The 21,587-nt window shown below is 38.4% G+C and overlaps 1 protein-coding gene across 8 annotated transcripts in view; it reads left to right on the top strand.

Annotated features, from left to right (window-relative positions):
• The window catches only part of NEO1 (neogenin 1), a 240,748-nt gene that overhangs the window by 65,510 nt on the left and 153,651 nt on the right, over positions 1 to 21,587 (top strand). For all 8 annotated transcript variants that reach the window (XM_023255073.2, XM_023255081.2, XM_023255080.2 and 5 more), the window contains exons 2-4: positions 2,123 to 2,440; positions 8,209 to 8,484; positions 12,132 to 12,285. In XM_023255073.2, the coding sequence (XP_023110841.1) occupies positions 2,123 to 2,440; positions 8,209 to 8,484; positions 12,132 to 12,285 (748 nt within the window). The remainder of the gene's footprint in view (positions 1 to 2,122; positions 2,441 to 8,208; positions 8,485 to 12,131; positions 12,286 to 21,587) is intronic.

Genomic DNA, 21,587 nt, shown 5'->3' with positions numbered 1-21,587 from the left:
GTAGGCAGAGGCCAGGTCATACAGTCACATGGAAGTCCAGCTAGGGAGTTTATTTAGATCTTTTTGTAAAAGACAGTGGCAAGCCTTTGAGGGATTTTAAGTGAAGGAACAATATGTTAGGTCACTGCCTGTTTACTGAGGGAATAAAATACAAAGAGGATCTATGTAAGTATTTAAGTAATGCTGTATTCTAAGTAATGTAGAGTACATATTTGTAAAATTTGAAGTGCCTTGATTTTCAAAGGCATTTGTGAACTTTCATATAATTTAAAAAACTCTTGGAAGACATATACTCTTATTCACTGTGGCTGATACGGACTTTTAAAATGAAAGAAAATCAAAAGTATGATAGAGTGTTTAGCTGTAGAACATTTACATTTATGTAATTATTACTTTTTTAAATGGCAGAAACTTTGTCCAAATTTTAAAATTAAATTTGGTTTGTTAATAATTATTTAAAATTGTTAATTTGCATATTTTGATTGCCAGTCTAATACATTTATCTCTTAAGTTCCTGAATTGTTTAATTTGGGTGGTATAATAAGATGTAATGTTACACAGGAATGGTGTAAGAGTAATTTCTCTTAGTTTAGCTGTCATTTTGTACTGCCCTTGAGTTGATATTTTTATTTTGCTATAGTACCAATATAACATTTTTTACTGTAATAAGAAGCAAATCACCTCAGCTTACTTTTGAAAAATTCCCAAGGTTATTTTCAAGAGTTTTAAGTCTTGAAGAATCAATTTCATAACCATCAAATAGGGATGGGACCCATCTCTGGCTTTTGGGGAAGGATGATTAGTCTGTTTGGAATTTGATTAGCATTGTAAGTGTTAGAATTATTTTATTTTATTTTATTTTATTTTATTTTATTTTATTTTATTTTATTTTATTTATTTTTTTATTTTTTATTTTTATTTATTTATTTTTTTTAATGTTTATTGTTGAAAGAGAGAGAGAGAGAGAGAGAGAGAGCGAGCATGAGTGGGGGAGGGGCAGAGAGAGAGATACAGAATCTGAAGCAGGCTCCCATCTCTGAGCTGTCAGCACAGTGCCCGATGCGGGCCTCGAACCCACGGACTGCAAGATCATGACCTGAACCGAAGTCGGACATTTAACCAACTGAGCCACCCAGTTGCCCCAGAAAATTTTAAAACAAGCAAACATTATTCCCTTCCCTCTGCCAGTGTGTTTCGTATTTAGTTAGAACTATTGTTTCATAATGTAATAAAGAGCTAGTTGCATCCTTAAATTTACAATGTAAATAAATTTAGATAAAGGGGTGTGTAGATATATTTTAAAAACAGTCTTGGTTTCATTTATTTAACTAAACTTCCCTAATTGTTCACATGAAGAAATCTGATTACAACTGATTGTAATCTGATTGCAAGGGAGTTGGTTAGTACTTTTCTTGAAAAAAAGAGGTAACCCTTGGACTTGGAAAGCTTTCTTTGGCTCAGAATTTAAGGGTTATAGCAGAAATTTTTTAAATGAAATCACAAGAGTACTAGCACAAAACAAAGCTGAAATTTTTTATAATCTTGGGATAAAAACTTCTTAAGCATAACAGATTTATTTCTGTGTAGTTAAAATTTATTTTCTTACGATAAAAATAAATTCAAAATGGAAAAAGGAGTATTTGCAAAACATGATAGATAATACCCAAAGATTGCCAAATCAATAGGATGAATGATTCACTAGAAAAATGGACAAAGTGTATGTATGGTGAATTTTGAAAGAAATACAGCCAGTAAACATACCTTATTACTAACAAAGAATCATTTCAATTTTATGCTTCCTTTATGTTTCATAGAAAAGTTCACTTTGAATACAATAATTTTAAATATTTATAAATCCCATTGTAGGGTTTGAAGTATTCATGTAATTTAACAATGATTATCTCATCTGGCAGGGTCTTTTTTTCTCATCTTCTAAATGGGTCAAATTTTGATTTCCTCATAAAAGAAATTTTATTAGACACTCATGGTGAAATGACTGTTACTATGTATCATATCCAAACAGCATAATTATTCGACAATAATTTTTGTCCAAATTATATTTTCTTACAGAAATAGAAGAAGAAAGTTTTGCTTAACTTTGTTCTTTTCATTATTTTTATAGGATCCAGCGTTCGAACATTCACTCCATTTTACTTTCTGGTAGAACCAGTGGATACACTCTCAGTTAGAGGCTCTTCTGTTATATTGAACTGTTCAGCATATTCTGAGCCTTCTCCAAAAATTGAATGGAAAAAAGATGGGACTTTTTTAAACTTAGTATCTGATGACCGACGCCAGCTTCTCCCAGATGGGTCTTTATTTATCAGCAATGTGGTGCATTCCAAACACAATAAACCTGATGAAGGTTATTATCAGTGTGTGGCCACTGTTGAGAGCCTTGGAACGATTGTCAGCAGAACAGCTAAGCTCACAGTAGCAGGTAAGTTTTTTTTTTAAGTAATTTATGTATATTTTCAAATTTATGAAAGGTATATCTTGATAAAAAGCATTCTCATCCTGGAGTTTTCACTTAACTGATTACCATAAATAAACTCATTTAACAAATACCAATTGAGCATCTAGTGTGTGCATGGGATTATGCTAAGACTTGCTTAGTGCTGTAGGAAGTAAAATGCAGCACTTTGCCCCTTTCTATTATTTAAATTGCTTACAGTTGCTATTTGAAGTATTGAGTCAGTTCTTTTTTTTCTAACTTGGAAATGACAGAGGAAGTTGTATAGGAAAATTGATTCACTGATTGCTAAATTATCTTCCCCAGCATAACAATTTAGTATGGCTTTGTAAGACTTGCAGGATAGTCAGAATCTTGGTTCCTTTATGCCCCAAGCAAGGAACTGACATTTAATTGGATTATTTAAAAACCTATAGGATATAGGTATTAAGGTGAAGAACAAAAAGTTGTAAAGAGAAATATTCACTCCCTTTTAGAACATTCTTATTTGAAGAATAATGGAAAGTGTAAACTGAGTAAGTCATGCTTATTTTGTATTAGATACTTATATTCCTCAGGTCCATGTTTTTTCACTTGAGTACTAGATGAAGTAGTTTTTGTTAAGGGTCACATTGCACAAAAATTGTATTATGTTGGGATGCCTGGGGGGCTCAGTCGGTTAAGCATCAGGCTTCAGCTCAGGTCATGTTCTCACGGGTCATGAGTTTGAGCCCTGCATTGGGCTCTGTGCTGACAGCCTGGAGCCTGCTTCAGATTCTGTGTCTCCCTCTCTCTCTGCCCCACTCCTGCTTACACTCTGTCTCTCTGTCTCAAAATAAATATTAAAAAAATTTTTTTGAATTGTATTATGTTTAAGTCTTATATATATATACGCGTCTTGGTAAAATGCTAACATGTAAAAACAATATGACTGCATGAATAGTTCCCATTTCATTGCCACTCTAGGGTGATGGTTCCCCATCTCCTGCGCACTTCACAGTATACTTGTTCATTCATTCAGAGTATGACACTTTTTCTCTTTGGAACCAGATACTCAAAGCTGAATTTGAGTGTGATATAGAACTACTGTAATTATTCCATAATCACAGATTGAGGATGGAAAAAGAAAAGGGTGAAAGAATCACTTCTTTTGATAATTAGCCTTTCCTCTCTTTTTTTTCCCCCCTTCTTTCCTTCCTTTTTCCCTTTCCCCCTCTCCCTTCCTCTCTTCCTCTAATCTACTTGTCAGGCTTTCTCCAACCTGTTGATAGATAAGTTAGCATGATGACTGCCCCTACACTGTTACTTAGGTGAGCTCCTGTTTATCGTTTACATTTTTAAGCTGGGCTTTAATCGTAACTCCTTCTTCTCAGCTGTCTCCCACAGCCAGTTGCCAAATCCAGTGAATTCTGCTTCCTGGTTTCTTGTATGTGATCCTGAGGCCACTTCTCACCATCCCTAACCTTGTAACCATCTGGTGCCTCATTCTTTCCCTCTTCCAGTCCAGTGGTCAGGGCTCTCTTCTCACCCTTCAGTAGCTCCTCAGTGACAACATCAAGTTGATGTCTAAACTCTTACAGGCCTTGTGTCTTTTCATGAGCTAGTCTCCACTTCTCTAGCTTCATTTCTCAACATTCCACCCTGCCTGTGCCTGCCCTCTACCCTCGTCAGCAGGACCACCTGCAGCACATTTTAAGCTCTGCCAGTACTGAACATTTCAAATCCCTTTTATTCTTGGTCTCTGGCCTTTGCTCATGGCTTCCCCACTGCTTGTTAAGCCTGTCCTCTACATTTTCCTCTTTTCTACTCTGCTAGGTTTGTCCAGCCTTCTTTTTAGCTTTCAAAGCCTTCAGGAAATATTTTTGGCCTAATGTAATGTAAACAGCCAATTTTAATATAGTATAATCAGTCCTTTGGCTGCAGACAAGATTCTGTAGGAGAGTTATTTAACTCACTCATGGCCTTGAGTATCAGAAGGTAATATCTGAGCTAAGAGATGAATAGAAGTTCTTTTTAATAGTTGCATAGTATCCATTGTATAGATATACTGTGATTATCTAAAGATTCCCTTTTTATGAGCAGTTACATGGATAAAAATTGTTTGATATTATAGGCAGTACTGTAGTGAACACTCTTTTCTGTAAATCTTTTCTGTAGAATAGATTACTAGAATAAGTAATTCTACTAATTGCTGGATCATAGGCTATACTGTGTGTGTGTGTGTGTGTGTGTGTGTGTGTGTGTGTGTGTGTAGAATTTTAAAAAGAGCACTGAACTGTTTGGCTCTCCCTCAAAATTTTAACCATAAAGTTACCATATGACTGAGCCATTCTATTTCTAGGTGTCTACCCAAGAGAAATGAAAAGACAGTATGTACAACAATTGTACATGACTTGTTATAGCAGCATTACCTGTAACAGCCAAAAAGTGAAAACAACCTACATGTCTGTCAAGTGTTGAATGGATAACCAAAATGTGGTAAATACGTACATGGAATGTTATTCAGCAATAAAAAGGAATGAAATTGTGCTATATACTGCAACATGGATGAACCTGAAAAACGTGATACTAAGTGAAAGAAGCCAATCACAGATCATGTGACTTCATTATGTATATGTATATATATATATATGTATATATATATACGTATATATATATATATACACATATATGTATATATATATGTATATATATATACATATATACATATATATATATATATATATATATATATATATATAATGTCCAGAATAGGCAAACACAGGGGGCCAAAAAGTAGATTGGTGGTTTTCTAGGGCTGAGGATGGGGGAAAGGAGACAAGGGCACAGGAGATTGGGTGAGTGAGTACAGGGAATGTGGAATGACTGCAAGTGAGTACAAAGTTTCTTTGGGGGATGATAAAAATGTTCTAAAATTAAATTATAGTGATGGTTGCACAACTTTGTGTGCATACTAGAAACTGTTGAATTGTGGACTTTAAATGGTAAACTTTATGGTATATAAATTGTATCTCAATAAAAATTTTTTTTTTTTAAGAGACTACCAAATTGCCATTCTAAAAGAACATTGGTTAGTGTTCTTTGGTTACAAGCAATACAGACCGATTCTGGCTGAGTCATGTAAGAAGGGGAATTTTTGAAAGAACACTAGGTAGCTCATAAAATGAAATTTGAGAAGTCTTCTCTGCACTCATTTTTCCACAGTAGAAATTTTTGTTTTACTGCCTGGGCAGTAGCCTGGCTGTGAGTGTTTTGTGCCTAAAGGTGGAGGAATTGGGTGGTCTGAATACAGACACTGTTAATCTTTTCTTGTCAAGCCTGTGTCTCGCTCCCACTCCAAGTCTCTGGAAGTAGCAGGACAAACTGGCCCCCTGCTTGTGAGCACAGGAAGCCCCAGCGATTTCTGCCTCATATGTCCGTACTAGTTCCTCAATCTGCTTTCCCTATTCAGAAAAAAAAAAAATTGATTCAGGTCTGTGCCTATTGGGGGATAATAAGGCAGACATGGTAAAGTGTTACCAGCTGAGTGATCTGAGCGAAGAGTAGATGTGTTCCTATTCAGAAGCTAGACAACCTGCAAATGTGCCATTTCCATGTGGATTAATTCTCCTTCATGAAACTACAAAACCTAGAACTGTTTCTCATAATTTACTATGGTCATTAGTCTTTAAAGAAACATTTTGTTGTGTTGTTAGCATCTCAGAATCTTTTCAGATGTTACTGTTAATAACAGTAGCTAGTATTTGAGTATGTGCCAGGCAGTGTGCTTTATATGAAGTGTGTTAAGTATTAACCTTTTTAACATCCAATGAGGCCTCTTATTGTTCTCATTTTATTGAAGAAGAAACTGAGGCTTCCAGGTTAAGTAGCTTGCTAACGTCACACAGCCGTCAAGTGGTGGAGTTGGGATGCAGATTCAGATTGCGTGACTCCAGAATTTAGGCTCTTAACTACTGCATTGCGTGTATCTACAGAGTATTTATGACTGCATTTTTTGTTAACATTTTATTTTGAAATAATTTCAAGCTCATACAATTATTGCAAGAATGAAACCAAGAAATTACATCTGCTCGTCACTCAGATCACCCAGCTGTTAACACTTTACCATGTCTGCCTTCTTATCCCCCAATAGGCACAGACCCGAATCAGTTTTTTTTTTTTTTCTGAACCATTAAGGTAAGTTGCAGACACTGCCTCCACTGAAATACTTCCATGTATATTTCCTAAAAACAAAGATATTCTTCTAAACAACCATCCATCAATTTTAGGAAATTAACCTTAATACAATACTACTGTAGGTACTGTTCATATTTCACTGGTTGCCTCAATAATGTTCTTAATAGCAAAAACCAAAAACAGTATCTTTGTCCCTCCCCCACTCCTTTCTGGTCCAGGATTACATGTTTTATTTGGTAGTTGTGTCTCTTCAGGCTCTTTTGGTCTCCAGTCATTCTTTAGTTTATCCTTATCTCATTTTGTGTTTTCTGGTTTTCCCCTATGAATAGATTCTGGTTTTGCATTTTGGGGAGGAATATCACAGAAGTAAGTGATGCTGTGTTTTTCTGAGTGTATCTTATCAGGAAGCATACGATGTTTTGTTCCATTACTTGTAATGTTAACTTTCATCCCTTTGTTAACATGGACTGTATTAACAAATATATATAATATGGACTATATTAACAAAGTAATGAAAGTTAGTGCTCTATTTCTCCACTGTAAAGTTAAATATTTTGTACTTTAACTAGTAATATGTATTTTGGGAAGAGCTAATTTGATACTCTAATAATATCCTATTCATCATCCATCTTTCACCAACAAGTTTAGCATCTATTCATTATTCTTTTCTGTGTTAATTATCATCATCCCAGATTTAGCTAGAGGAAACTCCCTTCAGTCTGACTTCTGTGTACTTTTTGATATGTTCATGTTGTTCTTTGAATGCTTCCTTACTTCTGTCATAGGATGTTCCAGGTTTATCTTGTACTTTCCTTATTCTAGTCCTAGAATGAACTTCTTCTCCAAGGAGCATTGGTTCCTTGTACTGGAGAATGTATTTAGAAATCAAGATTGTGTCACCGCATCTACTCATTGCTACTTAGGTGGCATTGATTTTGAGCTCTCTCTGGATAGAGCTAGGAAATGTGTGTATATATATACACACACACACATTCACATATACATTTGTTTATATTTATACAGACACATACATACCTATGTGTATATCTCATATATATTTGTACACACACATACACTCATGTACACACACACACACACGTATGTGTATATCTCCTAGCTCTGTCCAGAGAGAGTCCAGAATATATACATATACATATATATACACACACACATATACATATGTCTGTTTGTAATGACTATGAAATGTATATATATTATACATATATACATTTACATTTATATATACATTTAACTATATTTGTATAATCACATAAAACTGTAAGCTTAAACTGATACTTCAGTTCTACCAATACGAATATGGGATTTATTCTGCCCTCTGCTTTTCCATATTTATACCTTGCTTCTCCAACTGTGAGGAATCTGATTCCGTTTATCCCTAGTACATTTGCCTCTTTGACCTGTATCTGCGTTGTAGCCAATTTCCTGACCCACAGACCTTTGTCTGGACCCTGGTTCCACTCATGGCCACAGGGGCCAGCTTTCTCCTGGTTCCCATGACTGCATTTTAAAGTCACATTTAACTACATTTTATTTCTTCTTTTCTTTTTTTTATTGTCCAGGTCTTCCAAGATTTGCTAGCCAACCAGAACCTTCTTCAGTTTATGCTGGGAACACTGCAGTTCTGAATTGCGAAGTCAGTGTGGATCTGGTCCCATTTGTGAGGTGGGAACAGAACAGACAGCCTCTTCCTCTGGATGATAGAGTCATCAAACTTCCAAGTGGGACACTGGTTGTGAGCAACGCCACTGAAGGAGATGGAGGGCTCTACCGCTGCACAGTTGAGAGCGGCGGGCCGCCGAAGTATAGCGATGAAGTGGAGTTAAAAGTTCTTCCAGGTATCCCCCTGTCATCAGGACCCGTGGTTTTATGTTCGTTAATGGGTAAAAATGGTTCTTTTAGAATTTTCTTTTTTCATCAAACACTGTCAGATGTGTGGTGTGACAAGTTAATGTCAGCATAGGAGTTTCAGTTTTTTACAGGGGGAGAAAAGAGGAAAACGTGCCAGGAAGATCCTCTCTTTAGTGAATACATTAGTCAGTAAACATGTATCAAGTGATAAAATGTGTTTCATATCTATGGCTTTCTTCTTGGCCAAACACTAGCTCTGTGTCTTTCGTCAAGCCTCCATCTGCTACTTCCCTGTAATATTTCATACACTTAGGTGTCTTTACCCGTCAGCATCAGAGACTCGCTCAGGCTAGTTCATAGAAGGGATGCGCGGAATGGTAACAAAAACAGCAGCTCTGGAGACGCTGGTAAGCAAGAGTCCTTGGATCTTTATAACCCTCCCTTATTTTAATGCAAACCCAGCTCCTTCTTCCCTCTCTTGGTGGGTTCTCACTCTTCCTGCCCCTGCTGGCTCTCCTCATGATCTTGTTTTGTGTGTCTCTTCCTGGCTGTGTCTCTTCTGCTCATAACACCGTCTCGCTTGTTGCTCACCACAGTCCTTCAGCCTCCTGATGTCTCACCTTTCGGCTTCCACTCCCACTGCTAGGTGCCTGATTCTCTCCACATTTCTCCCTTACACCTGAGCTTATGGATATAGTTGGGCCATCCTTAGGTTGTTTTGGCAGGTTTGTCATATACAGCTACTTCATAGGCTAATTTTTGGTCTATGGATTGGCTTGCAAAGTGAGACCAGTGTTTGAACAGCGATGCTTGAGGGTGTCCCTGATGAGCTTTGAACTAATTTTTTTTAAATTTTTTTTTAATGTTTATTTATTTTTGAGACAGAGAGAGAGCATGAACAGGGGAGGGGCAGAGAGAGAGGGAGACACAGAATCTGAAACAGGCTCCAGGCTCTGAGCTGTCAGCACAGAGCCCGATGCGGGGCTCGAACTCATGGACCGTGAGATCATGACCTGAGCCGAAGTCGGACGCTTAACCGACCAAGCCACCCAGGCGCTCCATGAACTAATTTTTTTTTTAATGCAGTTTCTTTCTTTGTTGTCATCATCCATGTCCTTGGCATTCCTGTCCTGTGTGTTTACACCTCAGGAGCCGCAGTTATTTTTTTTAATGTATGTTAGATCATGTATGTTAGATCATGTTAGATCACTAGAACATAATGTATGTATGTTAGATCATGTCTTTGCTCAAAACCTAATGGTTTCTCATCTCAGAGTAAAGGTTAAAGTCCTTGGCCTGTAAGGATTTATATAATCTTTTTTTTTTTTTTAATTTTTTTTAACATGTGTTTATTATTGAGAGAGACAGAGCATGAGCATGGGAGGGGCAGCGAGAGGGGGAGACACAGAATCTGAAGCAGGCTCCAGGCTCTGAGCTGTCAGCATAGAGCCCGATGTGGGGCTCAAACCCACAAACCACGAGATCATGACCTGAGCGGAAGTCGGATGCTTTACCGACTAAGCCACCCAGGTGCCCCAGGATTTATGTAATCTTAATGCCACCTCTCTTCCCATAACGCTTCTTCCATCTGGTACTCTTCTCTCCCTCACTTTGTGATTGTGGCCACCTTATGTTTCTAGAACATTCCAAACACTGTTTTGTTTTAGGTCTTGCTACTTGGCATTTGCTCTGCCTGGAGTCCTCTCTTCCCTCAGATGTCTGCCTGAATCAACTGTCTTATTTCTTTGCTCAAATGTCACTGTATCAGTTAAGCCTTCCTTGACCACTGTTTAAAATAAGTCTTCCATTTCCACCCCATAGTTTCCTCTTCTCCTTCGTTTTACTTCAGAACATATCACTACCTGACATATGCTGTCTTGTTTCTTGTCTCTCTCCTCTAATAGTAGGTAAGCTCAATGAGGGTAGGGAATTTTGCTGCCAAGAATGGTAACTGGCAGAACAGAAGACAATAGATATTTGTTCAAAGGTGTCTGTTTCTATCAAAATTTGATTAAATGTAGCTAAATCTGGGGGGGGGGGGTGGGGAAGAGAACTATTACCATATTGCAGTGTCTTCCAGCCTACTTCCTGACTTGCTTTTACATGGCAGAGGTCCTGTTTCTTCTTTATACCTGGGGTACCATTCAAGCAAATCCTTAAAACCGGATCCAAGGAAACAAGATTTTTCAGTGTCAAAGGATGAGCCACCACTCAATATCTGAAACATAAACGAAGTACTGAATGTTTCTTTTTACTTAAGTAAGAGAAAACCATACTTTCAAGCACAGTCTTCTTGAATTAATGCAAACTGCTAATCTCGTATAGAATTTTGGGGAAGACGTTGTTTTTGGTATGTTGGTTAAGAGGCAAGGGTGGGTTGATGTCAGCCAAAGAAGCATGTTTAATGGTTGGTTACAGAGGCGAGAGCAGGTTAATGTCAGCTGTAGAAGCAAGTAATTCCACTGCTGAATGGCTGACTTCTAAAGCCTGAGGCTATCACTCATTGGCTGACTTTTCAAGACATGTTCACTGAAGCGAGTTGTCACTGATCTGTTAGACCTTGTTTATTTGTTACCATGGCTACAGAACTGTCATCAATTAGTTACACAAGGTTAAAGCCAGCTCTGGTGGTGGTTACCGTGGCTGTAGAATATCTTTTCCTAAGAGTATCGAGACAAGAATCACATCTCTTTACCTGAGAATGGTCTCTTTTCAAAACTTAATACTGGAAATAGATGTTCTACCCATAAAAGTGTAGCCTTTTCAGATGTCCATAAGAGGGCAGCTATGTAAAGTGGACACACTCCGAGTAGTAGCCTCATAGCTGTACCATTGTAAAAATCAAAGGATTGACAGACTGCGTGGGTAAGGTAAAGAGACAAAACTCAGAAAGATTTTCATAAGTAACACAGATACAGGGATGTAAAGGAAACCTCTTATGATACCCCTATGAATGGAGAGGATGCTGTTAAGGATCCTGAACTTGCTCAGTCTTTTCTCTTTGTACCACTCATGAAACATTTACTTATCCAGCCTTTTATTTTTTATTTTTACAGTTTATTTATTTCAGAGAGAGAGAGATAGCATGAGTGGGGGGAGGGGCAGAGAGAGAGAATCCCAAGCAGCAGAGCCCAACACAGGGCTCGAACTCACATACCGCAAGATCATGATCTGAGCCAAAACTAAGTGTTGGACGCTTAACCGACTGAGACACCCAGACACCCCCTTATCCAGTCTTTTAAGGTGAAGGGGATTCGTGTCAAATAATCTCTCAGTTGGTCAGTAAGCACCTTATGTTAGGAGCTATAACTTGTACATCTTTAAGGCCCCCACAGAGCGTAGCACAATGTTTTGCACATTGAAATGGCTTAAGAAATGCTTGCTAATTTAATTGGAATTTTCTTGTGTCACTTTTTCTTAAAATATTTAGTTATATAAAGCCAAACAGGGTGCCTGACTGGCTCAGACAGTAAAGCATGCAGCTCTTGATCTCAGGGTCATGAGTTCAAGCCCCACATTGGGCATGGAGCCTACTTAAAAAATAAATAAAACCACACAGACTGAACAGGAAATTGCAATTCCTCATCATGAAAGTGGTAAAGTGCTTTCTTAATTATTGTCTTCTATTTTTTAGATCCTGAGTTCACATCAAACTTGGTATTTCTGAAACAACCTTCTTCCTTAGTCAGAGTCCTTGGTCAGAATGCAGTGTTGCCGTGTGTCGCTTCAGGACTTCCTCCTCCAGCCATTAGATGGATGAAAAACGAGAAGGCACTTGACCCAGAAAGGTAACGTTGTCTGCCTAAAAGCCTTTTTCAGCCTTAGCTTCAGACTTGGTCTAATCTTGTTTGGGACTACTGATTAATAATGGAAAAAAATGGCCATCTACTTTATTTTTTGTTTAAACACATTATAATGCTCATTTGTCATTCTTGAAATAGTTTCTATACTGTATATGATAAGGATGTTTAAAGAAAAAACTGCTTTCAAAGTACTAAGCGTTTATTCCATTTGTTCCTTCTGAGCTACAGTATACTTAGCTTAAGGCCTCAAGACCTCCTTCCCTATACTGTTGCAAGAGTTTCTGGTTCTGACTAGCCTGAGGCTTATCATTCATTTTCATGAGTGCAATTTGCATTTTGTTGGTAGTAGTTTTCTTTAACAATAAAAGAAAATGTGTTCCTCATCCTTTTGTTTTTGCCTTTTAAACTCCTGCCACCCTTTCCTTCTTCTGTGATCAAAATTCTTCCTCTTCCACAAAAACCTTTCTATTAACATCAGCCATCATGTCACCCCTCATTACTTCTTATGTAATGGGTACTTGACCTACGTAATGGGTGCTTTTCTCTGTTGTACTTTGATAAAAGAACTGAGGTAGTGGCAGTGGTGGTATTCAGGTATATTTTGTTTCCAAAACAAAGTTATCTTGTGCGTTGTAGAATGTTTAGTATCACCCTTGGCCTCTGCCTGCTAGATGCCAATAGCACTCCCAAGTTGTGACAACCAAAAATGTTTCTAGAGCTTGACAGATGTCCCCTGGGGGACAAAGTGGTCCCAGTTGAGAACCACTGTTGCGGAGTAGTGCTGTCCAATAGAGATATGATGCAAGCCACATATGTAATTTAAAAGTTTTGGTAGCTAAGTTAAAAAAAAAACTAAGATGTACATGTGCACTACTAAATACAATAATAATAATTTATACAGTGCACCAGTTAAAGTGAAATGTAGCTCTACCAAACAATAAAGTCATGGTTAGTGTTACTTCAGCTTTTTAATTTTTTTATTTTTTAAAGTTTATGTATATATTTTGAGAGCGAGAGAGACAGAGTGCAAGTGGGGGAGGAGCAGAGAGAGAAAGAGAGAATATTCAAGCAGGCTCTGCACTGCCAGCATGGAGCCTGACACGGGGTTTGAACCCACAAACCATGAGATCGTGACCTGAGCCGAAATCAAGAGTCAGATGTTCAACCATCTGAGTCATCCACGCACCCCTGTGTTGCTTCTGCTTTTATATTTAAATAAAAATTTAATAAAATTCAGCATTCAGTTCTTGAGTCATTCTAGCCACATTTAAAGTGTCAGAAGCCACGTCTGGCTAGTGGTTATTGATTTGGACCAATCAGGTCTAAAGATTCCCAGCTGAGTAATCCAAAGTAAGCAGACAGTCTTAGTTTGTGCACTTGAGTAACCAAGACCTGGGAAGGGGTATCTGTCTAGTCAGCTTGGTGATTGACCTTCAGGTGGGGATGATAGACTGCAGTAAGGTGTTCCATTACCAGAACTAATGGTATCATCTCCAGTATCACCTCTTTCTTTCTCAGCACCCATCCAGTCACCAACTACTTCTGCCTCTATTTTACTTCCTTTCTTGCCACTCCTTTCTCCAGCTGAATATTTTGCAAAGAATCTATAAGACCTCAAGGGAATATTTAAAATGTATGCCAACTGAAACATAGGGAACCTTTGAAAAGGGGATAAAAATTTGAAGCTCTTAGAGTAGCAATTTTAATTGGCTACATCTTCGAACATAATCTTTATCAGCAGTAGGAAAACTGAAATAGGTTATCTTAAAAGATTTTGTATTTTATCATCATAGAAGGACATTCGGAGGATAGATGGTGATAAAGGAGGTTGAGTTCTTATGTAAGAAATAAAAGTGAGGATTGCTGTGATTCTCATTTGCTTATTCAATAATTATCAACATATTGAACGCCAATTATGTTAAGCACTGTTCTAGGTACTGGGAACAGAGTAGTGAACCAAATAGACTTTTGCTGTTACGAATCTCATATTCTAGTGGGGAAGAGTCAGACAGTAATTATATAAGCATGTAAAATTTCAGTTTATGGTAAGTGCTATGAAGAACATTAAGACAGAGTATGCCAAGGATGCCAAGAGAGGTAGAGGTAGGATTGCTGTTTTATATATAATGTGTTGGACAGTTGTTCTGTTAGTAAAGTGATTCTCAACTGGGCTCTAGATGTGGGTTGGGGTATACAAACCATGGTAGAAATGTTACATATCTTCCTTTTATGTTGCATAAAATTGTTATATTCAATTTTATTCAAAGATATTTCTCAGGGAAATTTTTTTTTAATTTTTAAAAAATATTTATTTTTGAAAGAGAGCACCAGAGAGAGAGTTGGGGAGGGGCAGAGAGAGAGGGAGACACAGAATCCAAAGCAGGCTCCAGGCTCTGAGCTGTCTGCACAGAGCCCAGCGTGGGGCTTGAATCCATGAACCATGAGATCGTGACTTGAGCCGAAGGTGGACGCTTAACCAACTGAGCCATCTAGGTGCCCCAAAAATGTTTTGTAATTAAACCAAATGTGAATATATCATGGCTAGTAGTATCCCTCTGAATTTTAAGGATAAGTCAGAAGACTTAAGACTAAATAGACTGTTTTCTACCTTGAGTTCTCCAGGTTTCTGAATACTTGGGTTAGGTGGCAGAAAAGTCTGAGAAGCATTGCTTTTGTATAGCACTGTCTCAGGAAGTTCGCAAGCATATAAAAGGGCAAATGTTGATGTTGTTCATGTCAGTATTTCCAGACCCTCGCATAGTGTGTGGCACATAATGGGGGAAAGAAGTGGTGACCGATATTTTTTGGTCAGATGTCTGAATGTAGTGTAGGAAACTCAGAGTCCTTCAGGTTAGATATAGGTAATTACTCAAAATGTCTTTGTTTCTACCAGTGTATTATGAGATATGTAGGTGGGCCTTAGCTAATAAATTATTTAAACCTCAAATTAGAAAGAAATTTTGTAATTGGAAGAAACAAGTGGGTAGAAATCTAGATAGTTAGTACTAGGCTGGCTCTAGTAAAAATCTTTAACTGTTAGACATCTTCTCCATTGCTAATCTAAGACCTCTTTGAAAATGAATATTTTAAAACATTACTGGATAGGATTTAAGATGGTGGAGTAGTAGGAGTGCCCTAGGCTTGGCTTGTTCCTTGAACACAGCTAGATAAATATCAAATCATTCTGAATACCCAAGAAATTGATCTAAAGACTGACAGAACAAACTGCACAACTAGAGGGAGAGAAGAGGCCACATCGTGGAAGGTAGGTGTGGAGATATGATTTGGGGGAGAAGTAGATCATGGGTGCTGCAAAGATGAGAGAGAGAGAGAGATAGGGGATCACACAAGGAAAACACTTCTCCAAAACCATTGACTGGGAAAAGGAGAGGGGCTGATGTTTGTGTTTTTACAACCAACAAGGCTCAAAGACTTGAGTTTTGGAGGTCTGTGGCATGGGTGGTGTGGAGCCCAGAGGGCACTGTAGTGCTCCTGTAGAGAAGAAGGGCAGATAGCCCAGGGGCAGATGGTGTACTGGGAGAGGTGGTTCCCCCTTGTTAAAGAGCATCTGGGAAAGGTGGCATTGTCTCTCCAGAGACAAAAGTGCCGGTGGGCACCATTAACCCTCCCTTGCCCCTCAGCATAGGCACAGAGCCATCTGCTGAAGGCAGCTAATGTGGACAGTGGCTCTTTGCTGTGCTTTACTCCAGATTCCACACCCCTGCTCTTTGCTGCGACCGCCCTTCTGGGGCAAACCTACATCAGTCCCAATGTGGCAAGACCCTCCCTTAGAGGACCAGTGTGAGTCTATACCACATTAGTTCCCTAAAGTTTGGAGTTTTATTTTTTTCTTTTTTAATTTTTTTTTCAACGTTTATTTATTTTTGGGACAGAGAGAGACAGAGCATGAACGGGCGAGGGGCAGAGAGAGAGGGAGACACAGAATCGGAAACAGGCTCCAGGCTCTGAGCCATCAGCCCAGAGCCCAACGCGGGGCTCGAACTCACGGACCGCGAGATCGTGACCTGGCTGAAGTCAGACGCTTAACCGACTGCGCCACCCAGGCGCCCCTGGAGTTTTAAAACTCAGCCAGCCTGCCTGGGATAGAACACAGACACATTGTGCTGTTGGATGGACAGATGCCCCACACATAGGCAGGGTGAAGGCAGTGAGCTGAAGGTCACCTGGGACATTGGGGGAGATTGTTTGCTCTTCTAGGAGGGCTCCTTAAACAGCAGTGGGCATGAACTCTCACTCTGGGCATGAGGGAGGGGGCTGGTGCCATTTCTGTCCCCATCCCTCAGGGTAAACTGACTTCAGTAAGCAGCACAGCACCAACAGTGGTGGCCTGAACCGCTTACATAAAGGCCCACCCCTCTGTACTTTGCACCCCTCTGCTTTTTGTAGGGAAGTGTGCCTGAGAACCAAAGCAGCAAGCCCCTCCCCCAGGAGACCAGCACAAACCCCCGACCATAGAGTTCTGCAAAGCTTCAACTCTGGGGGAAACAGCATCAGGTCTATTTTAACAAGCAGACAGACTAGAGCACACCTAATTAAAACCTGCCAGCCACACTCTGGCCAACGTCCAAACACTCCCCACTGCAGGCAAGGAGTAACTGCAGAGGACTGACCTGAGGGAAAGAGCAGCCAAAACACAGCAGTAGAGTGTACACAGAATACACCAGAGACACTTCCTGAAGCACCAGACCCTGGACAGTATATGGCCTCTTCTTCATAAAGCCATTACTCTCAGGAGGCAGAAACTTAACAGGCTTTTCTAACACAGAGAAGACAGCAGAGACATAGACATAATGCCAAGATGGAGAAATTGATCCCAAAAGAAAGAACAAGAAAAGGTCATGGCCAGGGAACTAATTGAAACAGATATAAGTAATATGCCTGATCCAAAATCTAAAGCAGGAATCATAGAGATACTAGCTGAGCTTGAGAAAAGCATAGAAGACACCAGGGAGTCCCTTAGCACAGAGATAAAAGCCCTAAAAACTAGTCAGGCTGAAGTAAAAAATACTATAACCAAGATACAAAACTGAAAGCAGAGGAACTAAGTGATACAGAAGATAAAATTAGGGAAAATAATGAAGCTGAAAAGAAGAGGGAAAGAAAAACATTGGATCACAGATGTGACTTAGAAACTCAGTGACTCCATAAAGCATAATAACATTCAGGAGTATAGATAACACTCTTCTAGAAATCCCAGAGGAAGAAGGAGAAGAAGAGGGAAGAGGGGGAAGAGGGTTTATTTGAAGAAATTATAGCTGAAAACTTCCCTAACCTGGGGAAGGAAAGAGACCTCTAAATCCAGGAGGCACAAAGAGCTCCCATCAAAATCAACAAAAGCAGGCCAATGCCAAGACATACCATAGTTGAATTTGCAAAATATAGAGATAAAAAAATCATAAGAGCAGCAAGACAAAAGAAGTCCCTAACTTACAAGGGAAGACAAATAAGGGTAGTATCAGATCTCTCGACAAAAACTTTGCAGGACAGAGGGAGTGGCATGTTATATTCAGTGTGCTAAGTGGGAAAAATATGCAGCCCAAATTATTCTTATCCAGCAAGGCTATCATTCAGAATAGAAGGAGAGATAGTTTCCCAGAAAAACAAAAACTAAAGGAGTTCATGACCATTAAACCAGCCTTGCAAGAAATATTAAAGGGGACTCTTTGGGAAAGAAAGACCAAAAGTGACAGAGACTAGAGAAAGGAAATCTCTAGAAACAACAAAACAAGTAATAAGATGACACTAAATTCATATCTATCAATAATCACTGAATGTAAATGGACCATATACTCCAATCAAAAGACATAGGGTGTCAGAATGGATAAAAAAACAAGACCCATCTATATGCTGCCTGTAAGGGACTCATTTTATAGACCTAAAGACACCTGCAGATTGAAAGTGAGGGGATAGTGAGAACCATTTATCATGCTAATGGACGTCAAAAGAAAGCCAGAGTAGCAGTACTTAATATCAGACAAACAAGATTTTAAACTGAAGATTGTAACAAGAGATGAAGAAGGGTACTGTATCATAATAAAAGTGTGTGTCTCACAAGAAGACCTAACAATTGTAAATATTTATGCCCCCAACTTGAGAGAACCCAAATAGGTACAACAATTAAACATAAAGGAACTCATTCATAATAATACAATAAAAGTAGGGGGCTTTAATATCTCACATCAATGGACGATTAAGTAGAAAATCAACAAGGAAACAATGGCTTTGAATGACACATTGGTCTAGATGGACTTAACAGATATATTCAGAACATTTCATCCTAAAGCAGCAAAATATACATTCTTTTAAAGTGCACATGGGAAAATCTCCAGAATAGATCATATTCTAGGTCTTAAATCAGGCCTCAACAAGTGCAAAAAGATTGAGATCATACTGTGCATGTTTTCTGACCACAATAGTATGAAACTTGAAGTCAACCACAAGAAAAAATTTGAAAAGACCAAAAATACATGGAGATTAAAGCCATCCTACTAAAGAATGAATGGGTCAACCAGGAAATACAAGAAGAAATAAAAAGTACATGGAAACAATTGATAATGAAAATGTGACAGTCATAAACCTTTGGGATGCAGCAACAGAGGTCATAAAAGGAAAGAATATAGCAATACAGGCCTAGCTCAAGAAGCAAGAAAAATCTCAAATGTACCACCTAACCTTACACCTAAATGAGCTAGAAAACAAACAACAAATCAAGCTGAAAGCCAGCAGAAGAAGGGAAATAATAAAGATCAAGCAGAAATAAATGAAACAAATAGAAACAAAACCCAGTGGAACAGATCAATGAAACCAGGAGCTGGTTCTTTGAAAGAAGTAAAATTGACAAACTCCTAGCCAGACTTATGAAAAGAAGAGAGGACCCAAATAAATAAAATCACAAATGGGAGAGATCACAACCAACACCACAGAAATGCAAATAATTATAAGAGAATTTTATGAAAAATTACATGCCAACAAATTGGGCAATCTTTAAGCAATGGATAAATTTCTAGAAACACATAAACTACCAAAATTGAAACAGGAAGAAATAGAAAACTTGAACAGATTGACAACCAGCAAAGAAATTAAAACAGTAATCCAAAATCTCTCAACAAACAAAAGTCTAGGGCCTGACCGCTTCCCAGGGGAGTTCTACCAAATGTTAAAAATGTTTTTTTTTTTTTTAACATTTATTCATTTTTAGAGACACAGAGCATGAGTTGGGCGGGGGGGGGGGGGGGGCAGGAGAGAGAGAGAGAGAGAGAGAGAGAGAGAGAATCCGAAGCAGGCTCCAGGCTCTGAGCTGTCAGCACAGAGCCTGATGTGTGGCTCAAACTCATGAAGCATGAGATCATGACCTGAACCGAAGTTGGGTGCTTAACCTACTGAGCCACCCAGGCACCCCTCTACCAAACATTTAAAGAAGAGTTAATACCTGTTCTTCTCAAACTGTTTTCAAAAAATAGAAATGGAAGAAAACTTTCAAACTCATTCTATCAGGCCAGAATTACATTGATCCCCAAACCAGACAAAGACCCTACTAAAAAAGAATTCTAGGCCAATATCCTTGATGAACATGCATGCAAAAATTCTCAACAAAATGCTAACAAATCAAATCCAACAGTATATTAAAAGAATCATTCACCATGATCAAATGGGATTCATTCCTGGGTTGCAAGGGTCATTTATTATTGGCAAATCAATCAACATGATACACCACATCAATGAAAGCAAAGGATAAGAACCATATGATCCTCTCATTAGATGCACAAAAAGCATTTGACAAAGTACAGCATTCATTCTTGATTAAAAAAAAAAAAACCTACCTCCACATCACAAAGGCCATATATGAAAGATCCACAGCTAATGTTCATTCTCAATGGGGAAAAACTGAGAGCTTTTCCTCTCAGGTCAGTAACAAGACAGCGTTGTCCACCCTCACCATTACTATTTAACATAGTCCTAGCGTCAGCAGTTCAGACAACAAAAAGAAATGAAAGGCATCCAAGATGGCAAGGAAGAAATCAAATTTTCACTATTCGCGGATGACATGATACTGTATATAGAAAATCCGAAAGAGTCCACCAAAAAAGCTGTTAGAGCTGATCCATAAATTCAGTAAAGTCGCAGAATATAAAAGTCAACATACAGAAATCTGTTGGATTTCTATACGCAAATGATGAAGCAGCAGAAAGAGAAATTAAGGAATAGATCCAATTTACAATTGCACCAAAAACATAAGATACGTAGGAATAAACCTAACCAAAGAGGTAAAAGATTTGTATGCTGAAAACTATGGAACACTTCTGAAAGAAGTTGAAGATGACACAGTGGAAAAACATCCCATGCTCATGGACTGGAAAAACAATTATTGTTAAAATGTCTAAACTACCCAAAGCAATCTACACATTTAATGCAATCCCTATCAAAATACCATCAGCATTTTTCACAGCTAGAACATACAGTCCTCAAGTTTGTATGGACTCACACAGGACCCCAAATAGCCAAAGCAATCCTGAAAAAGATAAGCAAAGTTGGAGGCATCATAATTCCGGATTTCAAGCTATATTACAAAACTGTAGTCAAGACAGTATGGTACTGGCACAAAAACAAACACATAGACCAATGGAACAGAATAGAAAACTCAGAAATGGACCTGCAACTATATGGTCAGCTCATCTTCAACAAAGCAGGAAAGAATATCCAATGGAAGAAGGTCTGTCAACAAATGGTCTTTGGAAAACTGAATAGCAGCTTGCAGAAGAATGAAACTGGATCACTTTCTTACACCATACACAACAGTACATTCAAAATGAATGAAAGACCTCAGTGTAAAATAGGAAACCATTAAAATCCTAGAAGAGAACACAGGCAGCAACCTCTTTGACTTCAGCTATAGCAACTTCTTACTAGACACATCTCCAGAGGCAAGGGAAATGAAAGCAAACATGAACTATTGGGACTTTATCAAGATAAAAGTCTCCTGCATTGGGAAGGAAACAGTCAATAAGACTAAAAGGCAACTGATGGAATGGGAGAAGATATTTGCAAGTAATCTATCTGATAAAGGGTTAGTATCCAAAATCTATAAAGAACTTCTCAAACTCAACACCCAAAAACCAAATAATCCAGTGAAGAAATGGGCAAAAGACATGAATAGACATTTTTCCAGAGAAAACATACAGATGGCTAATAGGCACATGAAAAAATGCTCAATATCACCTATCATCAGGGAAATACAAATCCAGACCACGTTGAGATACTACCTCACA

Source organism: Felis catus, chromosome B3, assembly GCF_018350175.1.
Source record: "Felis catus isolate Fca126 chromosome B3, F.catus_Fca126_mat1.0, whole genome shotgun sequence".
NCBI lineage: Eukaryota > Metazoa > Chordata > Mammalia > Carnivora > Felidae > Felis > Felis catus.
The sequence above is the reverse complement of the archived record's forward strand: the minus strand, read 5'-3'. Positions and strand labels throughout refer to the sequence as shown.